We start from the raw sequence: 23,232 nt of genomic DNA, 5'->3' as shown, positions 1-23,232 counted from the left end.
AGTTAAATGACACTCCACAGCTTGAAGACCTGACACTAAGCTCCTCCGCTACCATCCACGGTGACTAATTGTCCCATGCATCGTGTAAAACGACATGTCTGAAATTGACCTGTGTTACACTGTTTTCGATTATGCTAGATCAAAACTACTTTAAGGTTCCAAAATATAAGGCAGTCTCGTTTGTGATTTTCCCGAAATTGATTGATGTTTTGGGTCACAGCTTGAGTTTACACAATTTGTTGCCCCATAAATCAAAGTGGGATGGACTAGCTAGTCGTAATAAAGTCATAGTATTGGAAGCGATACTTGGCACCGTGAAAGGGAATTCACGACTGTATGTGGCATGCACGTAAGCTTATTACTGACCTGGTGCTCAGTTGGATCTACAGTTTGCAATAATTTATGATATCAGTCATTGTTCAATAAACCAAACTGACTCGTAAAAGTCAAACGTGTTCAGATTGCGATTATTGGAAGACGAATGGTTATCGATGGCGGGGGTGGGGAGTTGGGGTGGGGGTTTGGGTGGGGATGGGGTAGCAATGCCAGAATTGTAAGGATTATAACGACTTTAAGATTACATGTATTAGTTCGTCAAATGCCTCATGCTTCAAGTTTGTTATCATAGATACCGTAAATTTGAAATATTTCGATGATATTTCAACCTTTATGTGCCCAAAAGCACCGCAATGGTCGAAGGCAGTGATTCCGTGAGTGCGCATATATCGTCAAATTGAATTTGAAAAGTTCATTAAAGATAATCGTGTCAGTTTGCAATTGTCAGATAAAAAGATCACTTCACGTTGTGATAAAGAAAAGAAATCCATAACGTGTTCTGAAGTACGTGTTTGTGTATCTACCGCTTCAGTTGCGACTGATCGCTTGGCGTTTTTGTCTCAAAAGATTCTTAGCTCGGCTGGGCTTAGTGGTTTACAAGACTTCGCTGTCACACTAGTCTGAACGTGTACACTCCACAATCTCACTTTATCAGCTCGAGACAATTTTTTGCTGAAAGTTATAATTTTATTATGACGTTATTAATTCGACTGACTTTGGGACAGGTCTTCCCAATTTGTGATGCAAAAGTTGATGCTGTAGACACTGTTATTAGTATGACAATATTACATGTAATAAAATGTTATATTCTTATGACACCGATTTCCAGTCATAGCCATGTGATGTTGTGAGACCGCTGTATCGTGGACATGCATGGAAACGGCCCAATGGAGTGCTGTATATCATAACTCTTAAAGTTTTACGTACTAAATGAAATACAGTCAACATCATCCCTGCAGCTGAGCTTTCAAAAAATACAAAATCTGCAGTGATCCAACGCGTAATCTTTCATTAGTGTATAAGCATATATAGACTGTCGAAGTTCAATGGTTGAGTTGAGGCAAAATAAAATCACGAGTTCAGTGCCTTCAGTGAACGTGGTAGATCAGAAAGGATTTTTTATTGTTTTAAAAAGGTTTTATGGTGCAACTTATCAATAACAGCAATATTTGGCAAAATGCTGCGTCATTTTTAACAATGCGACTTTAGTGTCGAAGGGTTTTAAATAGAGTTGGTCTGGTTACCGGAAACACACAATCACCTTGTTTGGCTAAAAGCGCTATTGTGGGTTCATACTGTGTTCGAACTTGGGAATACCGACGTCACGCGATGCCTACATGAAGAGTCGTTACACGAGTAGAAAAGTCATAGCTATAAGAATACGGGAAATTTCAAATTCCGGGAGATTGCGAGATGTGGTCGTTACACATTATAAACTAATGTTATAAGATTAGCTTGAAATATGAGGCAGAGAGAACGGTATTAGATTGGAATTCACGCACGCACGCGTCATTTCCTCGATGCCGTTCCTGTCCTGCTTCCTTGTTCCGTTACAGCTTTGTTTTGGAATATGATATTAACGCTGTTCTTCATTATGTAGTGGGTATACGTTTCATTACATCTCATCGGTGTTACGCATGAATATCAAGTTGGCAATCACGGAATAAGACCAGACCAAAATATCAAGTAGAAAGCCAAAAGTGGAGTGACGATGTTTAAACAAGGGAGTCACAGACTGGAGTGTTTTTCCTGATAGAAAGATCTTCCCGACGCAAAAGTAATGAAAACCATAAAATTGAAAAATTCGAGAGTTTGAGGGAGACCTCATGCCTAAACCTAGAGGACTGCACGAACTAAGGAGAGGTAGAATTGCGGCAAACTGTTATTATTCGTCTGTGAAGGCTGTGGGAGAGTCTAGAATTTAAGCGTATATACCTGTCGGTTGTTTGTCAACACACTTTCCTAGCTGACGTTCATTTTCTGGAATTGCAGTTTGACGAAAGAACGGTTGATCAAAATTTGCTGCATGCCTTCACAGTCACTTGTGATCGGTCTATTTCGCTCGGCGCCTATGTCCCCATAGACGTGTGTACATATGCCTGAGAAAAAGATCTTTCTCTACACACGTCTATGGGGACATAGACGCCGAGCGGAATAGACCGATCACAAGTGACCGTGATGTCTTATGGACCGGTAGGCTATTGTTGAGTACAGTGTTAGTGTGGCGGTACAAACACATAATATTGGCCCAAAGATGGCCACAATTATTGCAGCTGGATAAACATCGACCAGAAATTCTCCCCTCGAAAGGAATTTTAGACTCTTTAGGGGTGGGTTGTGTTGTCCAATAAATTCATTCAGGTTTCTGGTAAACAGGAAAACGTGATTTCTTGATAAATTGATGTTGTATTTTAAATATATATGCTTGAATATCTTGCATTCAATACACTTTACCAATATCGAAATATGAGTTGCATTTCGTACATTTTACCATTATTGAAAGGTATGATTAAGTATCGGGAACAGGGGATGGCGATTAGAAGAAAAACCCAGTAAATGTCAAACTGAGAAAAGACATTTTTGAGCGACAGAAATTTGCGCAATTTCATTCGAAAAATATTAGTCTGACCGTTCACAATGAGGGTTGTACGCATTGTTTACCAACGTCTGCAGAATCGATTTATGTCTCATACCTATCGTCTACAAAGATCTCATCATGTAGATATACTTTATGGCAAATATCAGACAAAAGACAGTTTTGTTAATGGCTGCATGAAGGGCAATACGTTATCATCTCAACGATATTAGCGACGATAACGATGATGATTATCGTCGCCATCAATGATGCTATTATCACTGCAATAATCAATTCTGCCCGTTTCCTAAAGGCAGTTTGAAAGTTTGCAAAAATTAAAAGATAAGTAGTATTTGAATTAATCGAATTTCCTTTTGTTTAAATTATGCCATCCATAGTAAGCTTATCTCCGTGTAACTCCTTGACAAACACACAGTTGCTGGTGGCTAGGTACACGGAGGAAGGCACCTTCTAACCATATGTTTAGGTTACAGGGGTCTTTCGCTGTGTACCTAAACCAAAAGCGACTGTGAATGAAAATTATTCCCTCTGCCTTAGTCTGCTACTTTTACTTTGCACGGTGTTCCGATTTCTCGCATAGGTCCCTCTGGAGGACGATTATAGGCGCTAGTATTGAATGGCGAGTTGCGAAACATGTCACAAGAAGCACGCATTGTGCCACAGTCACCTGTGGTCTATTCGGCTCTGCGTCTATTCGCCCTAATAGACGTGTGTACATATGCCTGCTTCTCGGGCATATGTATACACGTCTATAGGGCGCATAGAAAAAGAGAGCCGAATAGACCACAGGTGACTGTGCATTGTGCATCGGAAATCGCGATCGATGTCTTGCTCGTTGCAGTGCAACGAGTATTTTTGCACGCTCTCTCTCTCTCTCTCTCTCACACACACAAACACACACACACACACACACACACACACACACGTGGAATCTTTGTGGATTGCTTCGAGTTTTACCTTGATTATTCTCTGCAACGATTACTTATTTCATGATTCTGTCTCTCCCTGATAACCTGGAGCTGCTATCCAGTATGCAATAATTGAACTGCAAATGTATGACTTTAGGGAAGAACCATTTGATTGGGGGGGGGGGGGGCTCGTAGGAAATTGATATGGCAGCAATTGGTTTCCTGTCATTGTGCCAGTATTTTGTCCCATTGTAATTCCTGCATCAAATTATTTTTCCATATGCTAAGCAATGCGATATTCTTTTCTTGGTAACCAATTTTATACTATGCGTTTCATAATCCTACTTAATATAATGTCACTGGTTAAAATCTGTACCTATATATCGCATAGTGTTCTGAGCAAGTACCAATAAACAACAATTTACGATACATGATTCTGCTATTGACATTTTATGTACAAGAGATAACGGGTAAAAAATCCATTCAGAGTTGACTGATCTGGGAAGTGCTGTAAGAATCACTGTTTGTTGTCAAAACAGAACTTGTATCTGTAGATCATTTAATTTGTTGTATTTTAATTGCTAGGAAATAATTTTTTCTTAAAACAAACATAGAAATATATTTAGAGAAAAAGGTATTGCTTTCAAATCTGATTTGTTGAATCTTGTTATGTATTTTTTAAATTTTCACTAGTTACATCGCATTACCTTTGTGGTATCACCACAAACTGATGATTTCATACCAGCCATAGATAAAGCACAGTGATTCATTTCACAAACTGATGATTTCATACCAGCCATAGATAAAGCACAGTGATTCAGTTCACAAACTGATGATTTCATACCAGCCATAGATAAAGCACAGTGATTCAGTTCACAAACTGATGATTTCATACCAGCCATAGATAAAGCACAGTGATTCAGTTCACAAACTGATGATTTCATACCAGCCATAGATAAAGCACAGTGATTCAGTTCACAAACTGATGATTTCATACCAGCCATAGATAAAGCACAGTGATTCAGTTCACAAACTGATGATTTCATACCAGCCATAGATAAAGCACAGTGATTCAGTTCACAAACTGATGATTTCATACCAGCCATAGATAAAGCACAGTGACCAATAATGGTGGCAGTAACTGTAATGTATTGTGAGTACTACTTCTGTAATGGTGCCTTCATATACCTACGAATTTTCCGCCCACAACTCTCCATCCCCACAAATCAAATGGTTCTGTCCTTATAAATCTGATGTGGTAATTTGCATGCTTGCATTCAGCATGGAAGTCATCAAATCCTGTGTATTTGTACAGAAATATAAATGAATACCTTAAGGCTAACCTTCCAAACTTCTGCAAACATGTCAGTGTTGGTCAGATCGTTTCAGGTAGATGTTACAGCAAGTAACTGTAGACACAATATGGACTCAGTAAATGAAGAGAGTTGAGACAATGACCTTTGACTCAGTGACGAAGACAACCAGGTCATGAACACCTGTGTAAAGTTATTTTTTGTGAGTGAACAATAGAAGTCAGGTCAACATAAACCAAGATTTCACCTGTCTGATAAAATCAAAGAGTAACATAGCTCATATTTCATTTTATACTGCCTGTGATAAAACCACTCCTCAAAATGTCTTAAAATTAGCTGCAGGAGTTAAGTTTTGGAATGTTAACCAACATTGTGACACACATAGCAACAAGTGTCCTTAGCAGTTGCAAAAAAAATCAAATATTCATGATCTGTACGGTCTCTAAATTTCAAAACCCAAATACTAGTATATGTGATTTGTCACAATAATTTTCATTTAAATTTCCAACTGATGTTATGTTGTTGTACTCACTGAGAGATACAAACCTGTTTGGCATTATATTAGAAATGCATGGCTAAATTTGAATAAAGTAATGGCAGAATATGGCATTATATTAGTAATGCATGGCTAAATTTGAATAAAGTCATGGCAGAATATGGCATTATATTAGTAATGCATGGCTAAATTTGAATTAAGTCATGGCAGAATATGGCTATCAACATACAGCTTCATGTAAACATGTAGACTCTATGCCTATTCAGTGAAAAACCACAGTGACTCTTCTGTGTTCACTGAACCACCAACAATGATATAAAAATGTTAAGGCAGCTATTATATAAAGTAAAGTAGTTCTGATGGGAATACTGAGTAATTGGTGGCTAGAATTTGAATTTACACAATGTTTCATGTGACTTATTGGTCAGCATATGTGAATTGTCCAATATTTTCATGTGAAGTTTGTTAAGTACATGATATTTAGAGCCAGTGAAAATAAAATTGAATAGTATCTTGTGAAAGAAAAATTTAGCAAAGTGCAGATACTGGGCCATGAGAGATAGTCACAAGTATTTTGTCCTGTAGTCATTGACAAATACAATGAATACATCAAAGGTTTCAATTCTCATTCTTGACCATCTTTACAGCAACATTTCATAATTCTTTCTATACACAGTGGATATTGATATCTTGTGTGACATATACACCTTTGACAAAACACTACTTGTAAAGTAACGGAGCAAACAAAGGCCATAGGGTCAGAATCCTTTTCCAGAAATAAAATGTGAATTCTAGAAACTCTTGTGTGGCTGGTTCACAGAACATACACTGACCTTTAATAACATGGCTGAGAATACCTTATCACTGTCACCATGGAAACATGGCAATGTAGGTTTTGGTATGGAGTTCATGAACCTGATTTTTATCATGTAAGTGCACTATAACTGGATGAAATAATAACATAGTCCAGAGGCTTTATTCTACATTTCACATTTTTCAGTTTTTAACTGTCAATTTTAAAGCCTTAAGCATGCTTTATATATTGATGAATGAATTTCAAAGGTTCAGTTCCTGCACAACATATCTTGGTTTTGTTAAGAAGCAAGTCAGGGAAAGGCTGTGTTAGTAGTAGGGATTCCTGATTTCTCTGACATCTATCTTTTAAACACTTCACGCTAAAAAACTTCTGAGCAGGCAACCCTCTCCAATGATGTCACTTCATTGAACAATATTGTGTTCAATCTAAATATTGAATGGCATATATTGTTTGAATACAGCTTTGACCTTTGACCTTTGTCATTGGGAAATGGTTAAGTCATGAAATAATTGCATTTTTTATTCTTAGGCCTTACTACAGTAATACAATTGATGATTTCACTTTGTTAGTGAGAATTACATGATGTTTTCTTTTGCAGGTGATACAAAGTTTGGAAGATTAGCTTATATGATTTTTGTTTCCTAGAATTCCAACACCTGGGTATCTTTCATTTCCAGGAAGATTGGTTTGATTCATCTGAACCTGAAACTATCAAATGTTCAGTAGGATTAGCACAGTGAATTCACAACAGTTTTTTTTTCATAATTAGTTCCTCAAACTTGAAAGATGGACACAAATGTCTTGGTGTTCCAAGTCTCATGAGTTGATTTGATAGTAAATTACAGCATAAAGTTACTGTTTCTTTTCATAAGTTTTGATGTGCAAGCAACCTATCGGCCAATAAGACCTGCTGTGTTATGTAGAGAATAACTATTTGTGAGAAAATGTGTTGATGAAGAATGTGGAAATCTTTCTCACTTCAGGGTGGCCTGACTAAGAATAGCTGCAAAAATACACAATTGAAGATTTCATCATAATTTGAATACACAGTAAGATCATCCCCAGGAACATGTATACCACATATCAAAGCTAGCAGACAAGCAATTTTTCAGAAACAAATTTTTAGACCAAAATTGGTAAAAATTGACCCAAAAATATGAATTGCGGATTTCATCATAATTTCAATACATCACATAAGGATAATTAATGGGAACCTGTATATCAAATTTCAAAGCTACCAGACAAGCTCTTTTGGAGAAAAAAAACTGACCAAAATGGGAGAAATTCCCCTAAAATACAAAATTGCAGATCTCACTGATCATAATTTGAACATATCACATTAAGATCATTCCTAAGTACATGTCTACCAATATCAAAGCTATTGGACGAATACTTTTTGAGAAATAACTTTTTGACCAAAAATGCCAAAAATTCCCCTAAAAATACAAAATGCAAATTTCATCATAATTTGAATATACATATATCACATTTTGATCACCTTATTAACCTGCATACCACATATCAAAGCTATCAGATGAGTGGTTTTGGTGTAAGAAATTTTCGACCAAAATGACAAATATTGCCTTAAAATACAAATTTGTATGGGTGATTATGGCTTTGCTATAATCAGTGTTAACGTCTGGAGGGACACGGGGAGAAGGGTTTAGACCTGCTAAGTATGGGTCACCATGCACCACTACTTCTACTGCTTGCTGGATGCACTGGAGACGTAACCTTATCTACCAACCGCCTTCAAATTTACCGTTATCTAAACAACTTGCGTCACCCTTGCCACGTCATTATCCATGCGCATATCAGTATGATCAAAGCCACAGATCGTCCATTTCAACTTCTGCCACGCTCAAGTTCACACCACAAATTCACCATGCCAAAACCGAAGAAAAGCAGGGGCCGTGCCACCTCAGCCATAGGATGGCAAGAGAATGGAAAGAGATGTACCCAATATTAGTCACCTGTTCAATTTGGGGACACGGCTTCCGCGGTGGTGCCGCCATAACCACCGCCGAAGCCGGCTTACCTGGCTGGCTCATAAAGACACTGGGCAGATGGAGGAGTGACGCGTACCAGATCTACATCACGACACCATAGGAGACCCTCAACGTAGTACCGAAGGTACTCGCAACTTGCCAACAATTTGACGTAGGACTCTGTTCTCAGTGGACAATACCAACGATGTAATGGCGCCACATGAACTATAGAGACAAGAAACATTAGGAACAATGAACATATACTATGAGAAATCTCCCAATGGCGCATGGTCACCACGGGGGGGGGGGGCTGCTGCTTTACTGCCGCACCGCAGTCATGCATGCCGGCGGTTTGGCCATAATTTGGGGGGTACTGTCATGGGTCTGCTGCGGGCGACTGGTAGCACGTTGCCCGATGCACGGTACCAATAACCCGGTACCGCCATCCAGGCCGCTATGACGTCTCGTTGCCCCCGCCATGGCAGTACGTGCATAACCCCGGATTTCGGCCAAACACTTGTCTCCGTGTCGTTCCTTTGCGTTAATGGGTGATTATGGCTTTGCTATAATCAGTGTTAACGTCTGGAGGGACACGGGGAGAAGGGTTTAGACCTGCTAAGTATGGGTCACCATGCTCCACTACTTCTACTGCTTGCTGGATGCACTGGAGACGTAACCTTATCTACCAACCGCCTTCATATTTACCGTTATCTAAACAACTTGCGTCACCCTTGCCACGTCATTATCCATGCGCATATGAGTATGATCAAAGCCACAGATCGTCCATTTCAACTTCTGCCACGCTCAAGTCCACACCACAAAATTCCCACCCACCCTCCACAAAAAAAAAAGCCTCGCTGCAGGCTAGCAGTTCACAATAAAAGATACTGTATGTCTCTATATCGCTAACTTTACATAATAAAGTTCCAGGGGGGTACTGTCTTAGGTCTGCTGCGGGCGACTGGTAGCACGTTGCCTGATGCACGGTACCGATAACCTGGTACCGCCATCCAGGCCGCTATGACGCCTCGTTGCCCCCGCCATGGCAGTACGTGCATAACCCCGGATTTCGGCCAAACACTTGTCTCCGTGTCGTTCCTTTGCGTTAATATTTCTTAACAATTTGAACAAATCTGAAAGGAATTATCCTCAGGGACTTGTATCTTAAATATCAAAGCTGTCTGACCAGCAGTTTTGAAGAAGATTTTTAAAGATTTTTTGATCAAAAAATGAAAAAAAAAATCATGAAAAATATAAATTTGGAAGATTTTTGCCCAAAAATAACCTCAAAACATAAAAATTTGCATTTTTCATCACAATGGAATAAATCTAATTTACGGTCATTCCTGGGAACCTGTAATACAAATATTAAAGGAATCAGACCAGCTGTTTTGAAGAAAAAAGTTGCTAGATGCTGCAACACAGCCACCTATTCGATAAGTGACAGTGACAGTGGAGCTACAAAATTAAACACTTTGTACGAGCAACGATGAATACAATGATGTTGAGAAGTGATATAAAGGTTAAATAAGACTTTGCTCTAAACGTAACTTCTCAGAATAATATTGGAAACATTTTCCATTGATAGTAGCATGGGAATATTTTTTGCTGTCGATAGCAGACTAAACAGACAGCTGGCAGGCTGTCTCTCTTGCCTCTGAGTTGTAGTTTCAAAAGTCCCTATGGAAGACACAATTTCCAATATGCTCTGATTGATATATTTAAATTATGGACAAAGCTTCCAAGATATCAAATCAATATTTATTGTTTTAAAATATATACTGTATGAAGTTACATAGATTTGAATATGGTAAAATTATATTTTTTTTTATATTTTATCTAGCACCACCAATGAGAATAAAAATATACTATTTTTAAGTTCATAATTGATAAAATATATTCTTGTTACTTGTAGATTTTACATAATGTTTTCCAAAACCCATATTAAAATTTCCACTCTGTCATCATTGATTTCAGTTCTAAAATTGAATCAAGGCAGCTTATTGAGTACTGCCAATAGTATGCCGGTAACTTCGTCTACTGTTACCTGGAGTAACAGATTGACTGTTGTTGAGATGACTGGAAGAGATAAAATAGCCGTCATTTCTTGTCAATAGCTACTGGTAATATTACTATATAATAACAAGAAATGATATCTAATAGGATACAAAAATATGAAATACATTGAAAAAGTGATACATCTTGTCAAAATTAAGAAGGCACATAAAAATTGTTGATTTAAAATATCAACTGACAGCACATGAAGAGAATGTTGTACATTTTGTTATGAAATACTGACCAACCATGCAGTATACCAATGACTAGATTTTTTTAATGAAAATAAAATGGATATTATAATCTCTAAGGGTATATAAAACATAAAACATGGACTTTTAAGCTATGTTTTCAAATAAAGACTGGGGTATAGAATAATGCACAGTTGGGATTTAAAAAATATACTTGACTTAAAAAATTCGTCGCAAGCATTATTTTTTCCGATGAGAAATTCAGGGAGAATCTTCAAAGACGTTACCAGAGGTATTCTTTGGAACTGACACCAGAAAAGTCATGTTTAATTATTATTTTCCATAAATAATCGATATGATGCATTTGATATGGTGTCATTTACACCATTCAGTAATGTTAATATGTTATTCATTATTGGAAGACATGTTGGTATTTTTAAAAGTTTCAATGAAGATTGATTCAAATTATTTTGCAAACTTTGTACATGATAACGATTACCATAGACTAGTTACTCAGTCAATAAAAGTGCTTAGAAAAAATATCACGTTTTTCATGTACACATGTTCTGAGTTCATTTTTTGAAAATTGGACTCTCGGATGGAGTGGAATAGATGTGGCATTATTTTTTGAAATTTGGACACTCTGATGGGGGAATGCATTGTAGATTGTAGAGGACAGTACCGGCAGCACACATACAGCCAGGAACACAATCTTCCTGAAGACATTCATTAGTTAATCTGTTGACTGTATCACATGTTTCCATACATGCTGGGGTACACTCACTATACACAGCTCCATCTGGACATGACACAGCTGTAAAAAAGAAAATCAAAATAATTTGTTTTTTGTGCAAATTCACTCTGACCAGCTCTCTGATTGAGATGATGAATACATCTCTACAAAATTATGACATATTCACAGGTTTGATGAGTTATGATGACACTGTCTATAGACAATACCTTCAGCTCTTTACAAAAAACATTATGACAATAAATTCACTGTTAAATACAGCAAATGCAGTGTCAATATGATACAGATCACATTCTACACACACTATCACAAGGCTATTGTTATGAATTGCTTTACAGTGCAAATCTTTAAACGTCAATCTTTGACGAGTTTGGATTTACCAATTGAAAGAAATGACACTGTAGATTTTCTGTTACAAACAAAATAACATTAGATATGTAGAGATGTACTTACAACAGTATGACTTCCTCCAGTCTAGAATAATACCTTTTCTTCTGGCTTCATATGCATATGCAAAGAGTACATCACAGAGACACTTTTCATGTACTGGGCATGCACACATGTCGGAGAGACAAGCCTCGTAAAATGGTGCTGGGTTTACAGCTGCATGAGCTGGTCTGAACAATGGACCCTGGCAAATAACAAAACAACTTTCATGAAGTTCATATTCAATTCAATCTACAATGGTAAAACCTTATCTAATGACAGAACAGCTCGGTTTTGTCTTATGAACATGAAAAGCCACCTGCATCAACTTTGCTTTTTTCAAAATTTTTGAGAAAGCATTGTGACACCATGGATGACTGCTGAACTTTGCTAATCCAACAACATTCTGTTCATCTCATGTTTGGTTTAAAAATGTGGACATAAATTTTACTTTCCATCAAGCTTGGACAATGAGTAACGTGAATTGTGTGTTGAAACAAATTCTACTGACAGGGTTTGGACAGAGTGTAAATGGATTTCATTGCCGGGAAAAAGTGAAATCACTGACAGATATATAGGACTACATTTTATGGTTTGTCATGCACAAGAAAAGCCACACCGTAGTAACAATTTAACAGTTAAATAAGTTATATTCCACAAAAGCATGCAATGCAAGACAATATTGCTGTGTTTTTTGTGCTTTTTTCAAACACAAAGCGGCACTGGGTTTGTGAATACTTGTACAAATGTAATGTCACAATAAACTCACACGATAAATCTACGTACAAAGTGGCATCAAAGAATTCTGCAATTTCCCTCAACTCAAGAAAACTATATCATTGATAACTGATTCACTCAAAAAATGTGACTAGTACCTTGAGTAAATTACATCTCTGCCTAGCATTGATTCTGATAACCATACCAGCTTTACCACATGTGTCAATTCCTTCACCGTCACGACAGCTACAAAAGACTGGTATCTCAGCCAGCCATGAATTTCCAAATGCAGATGCTGAACGAACCAGAGTTCCATTAACATCTCTGAAAAGTTGAAACAGCAAAATTACATTACAAATGTCATTTTATGATTTTATGATGCTGTATGGATCGCGAGTAACACTGTTCTGTTCTGAATATTTTTTTCTGATATTTTTTTCCTGCCAGGTTCATCTGTCACCATCTGGACATGCTTTAAAACCATGGCAGAAACAGCATGGCATGTTCCTTGAGTATCATGTATTTGAAAGATGTAATCAGTTAAGATTCCGTGTAATGATTGATAAAGAATCCCCCCCTTGTGTGAATAGGCACAATTTTTGCAGAAGGATAGTCCAAGTCAATATATGGATACTATGACAGCAGTCCAGGCATGCAAATTGAAAGGGATTTTTTTATTGTTTGGGGCAATAGTGGACTGTGATTCATTATGACTGTGTTTGAAAGTATGGATGTAGTGAAACCATGTAGAATTGAAGTGATGGGAATGAATGAATTCTCTGTGAGGTGTTAAAGTAAAGGAGAGATTGAGGAGGGCAATGTGAATGAGGACATAAAGTGATATAGAAGGAAATGGAGGCTGTGTGTGAAACGGTAATGCTATGTGTGAGGGGATGGTTGAGTGTGAAAGGGGATGTTTGAGTGTGTGAAATGTTGTAAAGATGAACAGAACAGCCAAGGTGAACCTGTGATACAGCAGAGACAGAAAATATCCGACAGAGCAGAGATGGAAAATCTGTGGTGAGGGTGGTGTCAGGGTGTTGCAGTTTCTTAGCAATCTATGCTTCCATGAAATAGACAGAAAATTGATCCAAAATAAACTTACTGGAAGTCATCACTAGCAATGTCATTAAAGTTACCACAGAGTCCACAAAGTTGACCTTTATAAGTACCATCCGCTGTGACCTCACCAAAATGGCTACCGTCCCATGATACTCGGATACCAATGCTAGTGTGTACAACAACCATTAAACCTGAAATGAAAACCAGATCATTTATCCCTTTACTTGCCTGGTAGGTCAGTCATTAATAGGTCTATATGCTGTCACTAATAGCCCTATATCAGTCACTAATAGCCCTACATCAGTTGTTAATAGGTCTATATGCTGTCACTAATAGCCCTATATCAGTCACTAATAGCCCTACATCAGTCACTAATAGGTCTATATGCAGTCACTAATAGCCCTACATCAGTCACTAATAGGTCTATATCAGTCACTAATAGCCCTACATCAGTCACTAATAGCCCTACATCAGTCACTAATAGGTCTATATCAGTCACTAATAGCCCTACATCAGTCACTAATAGGTCTACATCAGTCACTAATAGCCCTACATCAGTCACTAATAGGTCTATATCAGTCACCTATAGCCCTACATCAGTCACTAATAGGTCTACATCAGTCATAAATAGGTCTATATCAGTCACTAATAGCCCTACATCAGTCACTAATAGGTCTACATCAGTCATAAATAGGTCTAGCTCCCCATTCGGTCACTAATAGATCTACATCAGTCACTTGTTGATCAAGTTGTCCAAAGCAATGAAGCATCACATCTAAATATCACATTTGACATACTTGCCAAATGAAAGGTGAGCTCTGAGAAGGCTTGGCTACTGTGTTATTTAGGTTACTACCCATTTTTAGATGATATTATTTATTTGTTGTTAGCCAGCTATTAGCAGGCCTGGCTAGTTAATGATTCAAGCTTAAAGGCAATGTTCGCGATCCCTGGGATCGCCTTTGTTCTAGTCTGTAAGAGGATTATGGATGTGTGATAGCCTTTTGTTTTCCATTGAAATTGTAATCTGGTTGGTAAATTTTCTGATGAGACAATCTGGTGCCAACACAGGCCTTTAATGTGGTTTTTAGATGCCAGTGGCTCTTCTACTTAGCTATTAGCCAGATACACGCTGTGTCTTCTAAGGAGACCTGGCTTCTTGCTAGCTGTTTTCAGGTATGAACAGTTGTTCTTGCAAGGCTAGCATTTTGCAAGTTGCCAGCTAACCATTTGAAGATCTTTGAAGATTTGAATATAGCCGTATATATAGCGAAGGAGCTAAATGCCACAGAAGAAAAAGCTGAGTAACTGTTGTATGTTACTGCTATGACTAATCAATTGAAAGCTTTCAAGAATGAAAATCCATTAGGCTAGCTGGAAAGCAGATATACTGGTGTTACTTGCTTTGGACAGCTCCATTGCTCATACACACTCTGTCTCACAGTAACCATCGTACTTGAAATGACTACTGTTAAAATCCTCCATATATTTATCTCAGCTGTTTTAGCAATCCAGGAGTCTAGCTCCTTCATGTAGAGATGGAAGCACAGTGTAAACATAGCTGGTTTGCAATGTTGATGTTATCTTTACAGATGATCAGGTAGATTGGTAAAGCTATATTGTCCCCAATTTCCGGGTAGAATGGTAATTATTGTTGACATTTAGTGTCTACATGGTGTTTGTGTCTTCTTTCAGAAGTTTTATCAAGTTAATCAATTCCTATTGAGGAAAAGCTGGCAAGTAATTGCACCCTTAACCCGTTGAAAAAAGCAAATTAATTACAAAGATATTTTAAAAGTACACGTACCTATTTTTTGTATACTGAGCTCTGGTTCCTGCAGGTAAGGTAATTCCACAAGTCCACCATTCACAGAGACTTCAAAATCTGGCATTAGATTGATGACCCAATTGGCAAATTTTATCTGTATGACTTGTGTCCATGCCACTGCATATGTACTCTTACCATCATTCTGAACTATAATCTTAAAACGATTGTGAACGCAATCTTGTGCCAAGACGTAGGTACATGTTCCTTGAAATGAAAAGAATCTGCCATCGAATGTCCTGTAGTGAGGATCACCGAACACAATGCACGAAGACGACTCTGTGATAAAGGATAAAAAGAGAATAAAAATTAACACACGTCTTTTCATCGTTTACAACCTGACAACAGAATATTATTCAATGCAACAGGCAACTAATGATATTGCATTAATACAATAATCTTGTAAATTTTATTGTTAACTGATAACTGACTTACTTGGAACACATTTCTGACAACATTCACCGTCAACATTTCCAATTTCTTCTTCCTTCAAGACACAATATATATTATATCAAATTAGTAAAGAATTACAGTTCATTTTCACTGAGAACATTCTGGAGTCAAAAGCTAAGTAACTTTAAAAGACCAATGTTGTTTGTATATTAATTGTATGTTCATTGTTGTATATTATACTATATCAGTATATTATGATGACAAAAATACCGTAATTTGATTGGTGAAAATAACAGTGCTATATTTGAGATATACAATAATTGGGACAATTAGAGAAGAAGATCTTTTTTCAATGTTAAACACCAGAAATTCAATATACCATTGTAATAGCAAGCCCCTTAGAAATGGGAAAACCAGATTTAATTCACTCCATGTATACACTCATGCATATATGTTGTGAATTGGTCAAATTCTTGTGATATATCCATTACACAGGTTATTTTCTACTTAAAATATTTCACGTCAATAACCATAAATTACTACTTTGTTGGTAAACATAATTTCTTGAAACACTTACTTTGAACACTAATTCTGAACACTAATAGAATAATATAAAGCTTATCATTACATTTTTATCAGTTCAAGTGCATCATGGGATAACAAGTTTGACTTTTACCTCTGTACAGGTCGGTGTGTTGCAGATTTCTTGGATACAGCTAACTTTACCATTAAAACAATCACAGATATCACAGCCTAACTGCCAGTTTTCACCAGACTGTCAAGAAGGATAAAAACAATATATCAGTTTTCATGATCAATTATTTGCTAAAAGGACTTTGAAATTATCAGTACAACTCTTATTCTATGTACAGTTTTGCAGATACACTTTGTAGCAGGGCAGAGTACGGACAAACAAGAGCTCATGGTAATGTTTGTAAAATCAACTCTTTCTTATTTCCATACTCTGATTTATGCCCAATAGTTCTGAATAGTTTTCCATTGATGTTACCACAAGTTGCATAACAAACTTCAATTATCATCTCACCTAGTATTCTGCAAAATGTTAATGGACAATAACATTGGACCTGCGAAAGCATCCCTTACCAAATCTGTTGACCGGAAAGTGCCCGGTATGTGCCCGGTTTGTGCCTGGTATGTGCCCGGTTTGTGCCTGGTGCCCCTTTTCACTGCCTGGAAAGTGCCCGTTTTAGTGTTTACTTTGATTTTTTAGCAAACACAAGTGACCGTAAACTGAACGTTTTTGACCGGAATGCGACCGGCATTAGGACTTAGTTTTTTTTTAACCAACTTGTATGACTGGAAAGCGACCGGCATTATGACTTTAGCTATTTTTAAGCGACATTTATGCCCGGTTTATGCCTGGATTGCAAATGAAATAGAATTTCTTTATTTTTTATGACCGGTTTGCGCCTGGTTTGTAAATGAAATTGAATTTGACCATTTGGGAATGCCTGATTTATGCCTGGATTGCAAATGAACAGAATTTTACTCTTTAAGTGACCGGTTTGTGCCTGGTTTGTGAATGAAATTGACTTTGACCATTGGGAATGCCCGATTTATGCCCGGATTGCAAATGAAACAGAATTTTACTCTTTAAGTGACCGGTTTGTGCCTGGTTTGTGAATGAAATTGAATTTGACCATTTGGGAATGCCCGATTTATGCCCGGATTGCAAATGAAACAGAATTTTACTCTTTAAGTGACCGGTTTGTGCCTGGTTTGTGAATGAAATTGATTTTGACCGTTTGGGAATGCCCGGTTTATGCCTGGATTGCAATGAAACAGAATTTGAGTATTTTTTATGACCAGTTTGCGCCTGGTTTGTGAATGAAATAGAATTTGATCATTTCGGAATGCCTGGGAATGGCTGGTGCAAATGAAATGGAATTTGACTCTTAATAGGTGACTGCTTTGCACCTGGTTTTCAAATAAAATAAAATTTGAATATTTTCCCTTACTGAAGATTATTTCTATAGCAAGTTTGCAGCAAATACGCAGCAAGCATAGCTTGCAGGAAGGAGTTGCAGAAGTTTACAGCTAGCTATGACCCTCCCGCAAACCCTTAGATCAATTTGCAGCCAATTTGCAGTAAACGGCTAAGTTGCTGCAAATTTGCTGCAAACAAGATTATTGCTGCAAATATGCAGCAACACATGCTGGACATATTGCCAACTATTGCATTCCAAGGGAGTACAGTGAACCATTGCAGTTTGTGACAGTTCATACTCAAGAAAACAAAACTGACGTTTCATTTATATTTTATATTTATGTATTTTTATAACAGACAATGCACATATAAATTATAATAACTGGTAGATAATGTACAGCTTTTAAAGCACAGTTCAGCTGGTGAAAGCAACAATCTGGTCGGGTAAATTATGGTTGGATCGACAACTGAACTTTTAGGAAAACAAATTTTTAAATCAGGGACTTGTCTGTCTTGCAAGTTAAACCCTGTATTTTCTGTGAATGATACCAAAATGCAAGCAGTTTCGAACGAAATGTGCGTCTGATCATGCTGATGATCTGTGTAAGGACGCGTAGACTTTTGTTACTGCAAATCTGTACCATAAAAGTAACGAGAGATGAGAACTTTTCAATGTAGAAACATGCCCCAAGTAAATGTCAATGTTGGTATTAGCATACCTCCATGGTATAAGCAAGGACCCGCTACTACCTTAGCACTGCGTACAGGTCTGTGTGTTCCCGGCGTTACACGGCCTGTAACGCCGGGAACACACAGACCTGTACGCAGGGCTACTACTACCTCAGAGCAGGGCCGTGCTTCAAGCAGAATACGGTACGTGCGTCCCGACGTGCGTACAGGGCCCTATGTACAGTCTGTGTCCCGGTACCCGTCATCGTGAACAAAATCTCGCCTTCTGATGACATTTATGTGAAGGCTTTTGTCCATGTTTTCAGCGATAGAGTTAGATTGCCGAGCACAAATTTGAGGGTTAGGATTACACTCCATCCCGAGCCGCTGTACGAAAATCCAATATGCTACCTCGCTAACTTTCAACGCGTCCTAAGCCAGCTATGACTATGAGCAGCGAGCGTGAGCAGCCCCAGCCGACATGTTTACACACGAGGTCACGCACGCGTGGAGGTCACGGTTCATCAAGATCAGTTCGCGCATTGATATTGATTCTTTGTGCTGAAAGAAATTTTACTCTCTTTTGAGTCTTTCTATGGTAAAAGTATCCATTTTCATTAAACTTATAAATTAAATTCTATATCAAGTATGAAACATAACGGATTGGTGCAGATGTAGAGTCAACTCCAGCGTTTCAAAACGGGACTACATTATCAATCGCGTAATAATTTATAGATCGCACTTCCGTGAACGTCATGAGGCTTGATCGGCGCGAAGTTAGATTTTAGTACCGTCGGCTGTGTACTTGTGATCAGGGAGTTATCTAGTGGACAATTTCGTGATCTTTCTATGGAATCGCCAGTCAAATGATGTCATATTGTTGCAAAAACGTGTATACAGTACCAGGGACAGACAAAGTTCTAAATTTGTGAACGCGAACAGCAGTAAAGATGCCGACTATATTTTCTATGTACTGTTGTACACACGGCCCGGAGAGACCTGCAATTACCGGGAATCGTCTGCGAGCCGTTCACAAATGTAAGTCAATGTACCGTCCGTCTGTACGTCGCTATTATCCTTGTATTGCTATGTTTACCTACAGATAAATTTTCATTGAGTATTGATTCATGCTGAATTCACTTTCGTTTCACAACTGATACTTACAGTGATAGCTGTGGAAATGCAGCTATCTGTTGGTGGGTAGCATGTGTCGCTATGCGGGTAATCAAAACGTCAACCCGGCGGGGGGGGGGTGTTGACCTTTGATGACCCGCATAGCGACGCACGCTAGCCCATCCCACCAACAGTAAGCTTCGTTTCCACAGCTATTACAGTATAGTGCTGAGATTTTTGCAGATTGTCACCATCGTGTATGCAATAAACAACATACGCGAGCTGTCAGCTGTTGGACATTTTGATCATTATTAATTTAATAACAATCATAAATATTTAAGCATTTTTCTACTTCAATTTTTCAACATTTTTTGTCTCATTTTCAAATAACAATTGATTTATTTCATCAAATTGCGATGTTTACAATGTTTGGTCAAACGGTAAAGACTTACACTCTTCCCTGCACGATTTGTATTTTTCAGAATGCATTGCCGGTGCTGGGACAAGAAATTCAGAGAACAGAAAGCCAAATTGCAGCCTTTTTTTTTTTTTTTTTATTTTTATTTATTTAAACTTTATTTAAAGAGGGTAAACATCCTTAACAGGAAACCTGGTTAGCGTAAATGCTAATCTTCCCCAGGGCCCTCTATGACATACAAAGTACATAAAGAAATAAAATTACAAAGCACAAAAACATACACTTAAAACATCAAACAAAGGGCAGTAAAATGATCAGTACAAACAATGCAATGTTCTTAAAAGCTTAAAGACGAAAACATTTAAACATTACTTGACGTCAAATATGTCCTGATGTAATTTGTTTTGAAGGTGTTCAACGAAGGTGATGATCGAACACTCTGACAGTGAATTGAAAGTGACGGCACCATGGTGTATAAGAGATTGTGACGTTACGACAAGTCTCGCCCTAGGGACATACAGAATATCGGTTTGATTGCTGAATCTCGTACTGCGAGATGATACACTGGTTATTTTAGTGAACAAATTTGTAATATATTGGGGCAACATATTATTGACGGCTTTATACACGAAACAACTTGTTCTGTATTCGACACGATTTTTTATCGGCATTATTTTACATATTTCATAAAGTGGTGCAGATGGAGTTGCTCTAGGGGCATTCGTAATTAATCTGAGAGCCATATTTTGAAGAATCTGAAGGCGTTTAATATGACTCGTGCCACCCCAAATTGTACTACAGTAATCAAAGTGGGGTTGTATAAAAGCTTTATAAAAAAGAACACGTGTTTCGGTTGGCAGAAAACAACGTAATCTACGCAACAGTGCTAGATTTCTACCAACAGTGCCAGCAATTTTTCAGTAATGTAAATGTTACATGAAACTTCTTGGGTCAAAAGAAAATCTCTTGAAGACACTTATGTGGCATGAAATGAACGTGGCATATAAAATAAATCATACCACAATTTAAATTTAAACTTTTTTTCTCTGTTGTCTTTTTTATATGAAACAATAACTTTATTTGCGCTGACCATTGTTTCTTGTGAAGCTGGTATTTCAGAGCTTAGTTGGATAAAACACATCTTGTGCTGTCCACAATCGGCCTTAAGATTTGTCAGGTTTTCATTCTTAACTGTGTCACTGACATTAGCCATGTCTACACACGTGATTTTACAACATCTGTGTACATATCTGTCACTGATCTGAACTTATTATATTGTTGCAGAAGATAAAAATGATGAAACTTGTACAATACAAGAAATTTTGCTGTCGCTTAATTTTGTTGCTTCTTTTGTTTTCAGTATCTCTCATCTATTTAATAATGTATTTAGTTTTCTTTGTGTTGCTGAAATTAGTAAAAGTTTATTCCGGAGCTGACTACTGTGGAATCATGCCAACTTAATCTTATGAAGGAAATTTTGCGTGTGTAGTTTCAGCAAAGGTGCAGTAACATGCAAAATAATTTGCCGGGCGCTTTCCAGTCATAGGAAAAAAACGGGCATAAAACGGGCACCAGTTTTCTTTTCCATTACCAGGCACTTTCCGGTCACCAACAAAAAAACGGGCATAAGCCGTGCGCCCGTTTTATGACCGTTATTGGCCATAACCAGGCACTTTCCGGTCATAAAAACGGGCATAAAACGGGCGCCATTTTGTTTTCCAATACCAGGCACTTTCCGGTCACCAAAGCAAAACCAGGCATAAGCCGTGCGCCCGTTTTCTGACCGTTTTTGGCCATAACCAGGCACTTTCCGGGCATAAAACGGGCGCCATTTTTGTTTTTCAATACCAGGCACTTTCCGGTCACCAACGCAAAACCGGACATAAGCCGTGCGCCCGTTTTCTGACCGTTTTTGGCCATAACCGGGCACTTTCCGGTCATATAAAAAATAGTGACAACATCACTGTTCGCTCCCATATAGTTATCAAAACAAGTCAACAATTGTATGAAACATGGACATACATATACAGACAGACTGACATACACAGATTGGCACAGAGTGATGACATTGACCCCAAGTGTGCCTTGGCCCATTGAGAGTGATAAAGATATAACAAACAGCTGAATGTAATGATAAAATAGTTAAGTATACCGGTAGGCCTATACAGGCACTGAGAGTGAATATGTTACAGCAATTTGATTAGTTTCTTTTCCTTTTCTACTTCTGTGATAATCTTTAAGACAATCAATCTGCAAGGCAGTTTATGTATTGACAAATATGTTATCTTTTACAAGCACACTGAAAACTGTTCTTGATTTTTCATTTACAATATTTGACATTGACTGAAATACATAACATGCAACCAATGTTTACACTTTGCCCATAAACCAGATACATGGAGAAATTTCAACATACAATCATCAACTCAGAAACCATACAGGGAAAAGTAAACATTGTTTTCTTCCAGAACAGCTGGTGCATCCACATCTGGAACAACTTACAAACTTAACCAATTACACAAGGATGATGACACAAGAGATAAAGTTAAACTGTGGTGAACTTGACTATTCCTTTCAAATCCTTACCGAACTTGACATCTTAAACTTAAATACACTGCATGGTTAATTGTGCACAAAAATACATCGGGGTGGACCATTTGATAAGGGACGGTGTCTGGAAGATCGATGAGGTACATTATCTTTTTTATCCGATCCATTGTACATTCTTTTTTCTCCACTCTCCCACCTTTTCTTTTTGTCAAACCTTCTCTGGCTGAATTTTTGATCGGCATTTGTTTGGAATTTTTTCAATATCTGCCAGGATTTTTTTACCGCATTTCAATACCAAATAAAGTTTACCATATCAAATGCTTACTAAATCACCACATTATATACTCTTAGTTCCAGTAGGTATAAAATTACCAAAAAAATCTTAAAAATACAAAATGAAAGATATTCCAGTAAAACTGACAGTTTCGCAAAGTTGCCCCAAAAATTCAAAATTCCGGATTTCAACTTAATTTCAATATATCTTATTAACAAAAAACCCTAAGAACCGGTACTAAATATCAATTTGAAAGCAATCAGACCGGTAAATTTTGAGAAACAAATTTTTTGACCAAAAATGAGAAAAATTGCCCCCCAAAATACAAAATTGCAGATTTCAGCCTAATTTTAAATATATCTAATTAACATAAACCCTAGGAACCT

At 37.6% G+C, this 23,232-nt stretch overlaps 1 protein-coding gene across 26 annotated transcripts in view; it reads right to left on the bottom strand.

Moving 5' to 3' along the window:
* Positions 1–10,193: 10,193 nt before the first annotated feature.
* LOC139126300 (kielin/chordin-like protein) overlaps positions 10,194–23,232 on the bottom strand; it is a 141,197-nt gene continuing 128,158 nt past the window's right edge. For all 26 annotated transcript variants that reach the window (XM_070692345.1, XM_070692348.1, XM_070692347.1 and 23 more), the window contains 7 exons: positions 16,551–16,649; positions 15,917–15,968; positions 15,464–15,760; positions 13,700–13,847; positions 12,753–12,918; positions 11,905–12,082; positions 10,194–11,514 (listed from right to left, as the gene is read on the bottom strand). In XM_070692345.1, the coding sequence (XP_070548446.1) occupies positions 11,321–11,514; positions 11,905–12,082; positions 12,753–12,918; positions 13,700–13,847; positions 15,464–15,760; positions 15,917–15,968; positions 16,551–16,649 (1,134 nt within the window). In that variant the 3' untranslated portion in view covers positions 10,194–11,320. The remainder of the gene's footprint in view (positions 11,515–11,904; positions 12,083–12,752; positions 12,919–13,699; positions 13,848–15,463; positions 15,761–15,916; positions 15,969–16,550; positions 16,650–23,232) is intronic.

Source organism: Ptychodera flava (genome assembly GCF_041260155.1).
Source record: "Ptychodera flava strain L36383 chromosome 3 unlocalized genomic scaffold, AS_Pfla_20210202 Scaffold_27__1_contigs__length_13241970_pilon, whole genome shotgun sequence".
NCBI classification, from domain to species: Eukaryota; Metazoa; Hemichordata; class Enteropneusta; family Ptychoderidae; genus Ptychodera; species Ptychodera flava.
Note: the sequence above shows the minus strand (reverse complement) of the source record. Positions and strands in the feature narration are given on the sequence as shown.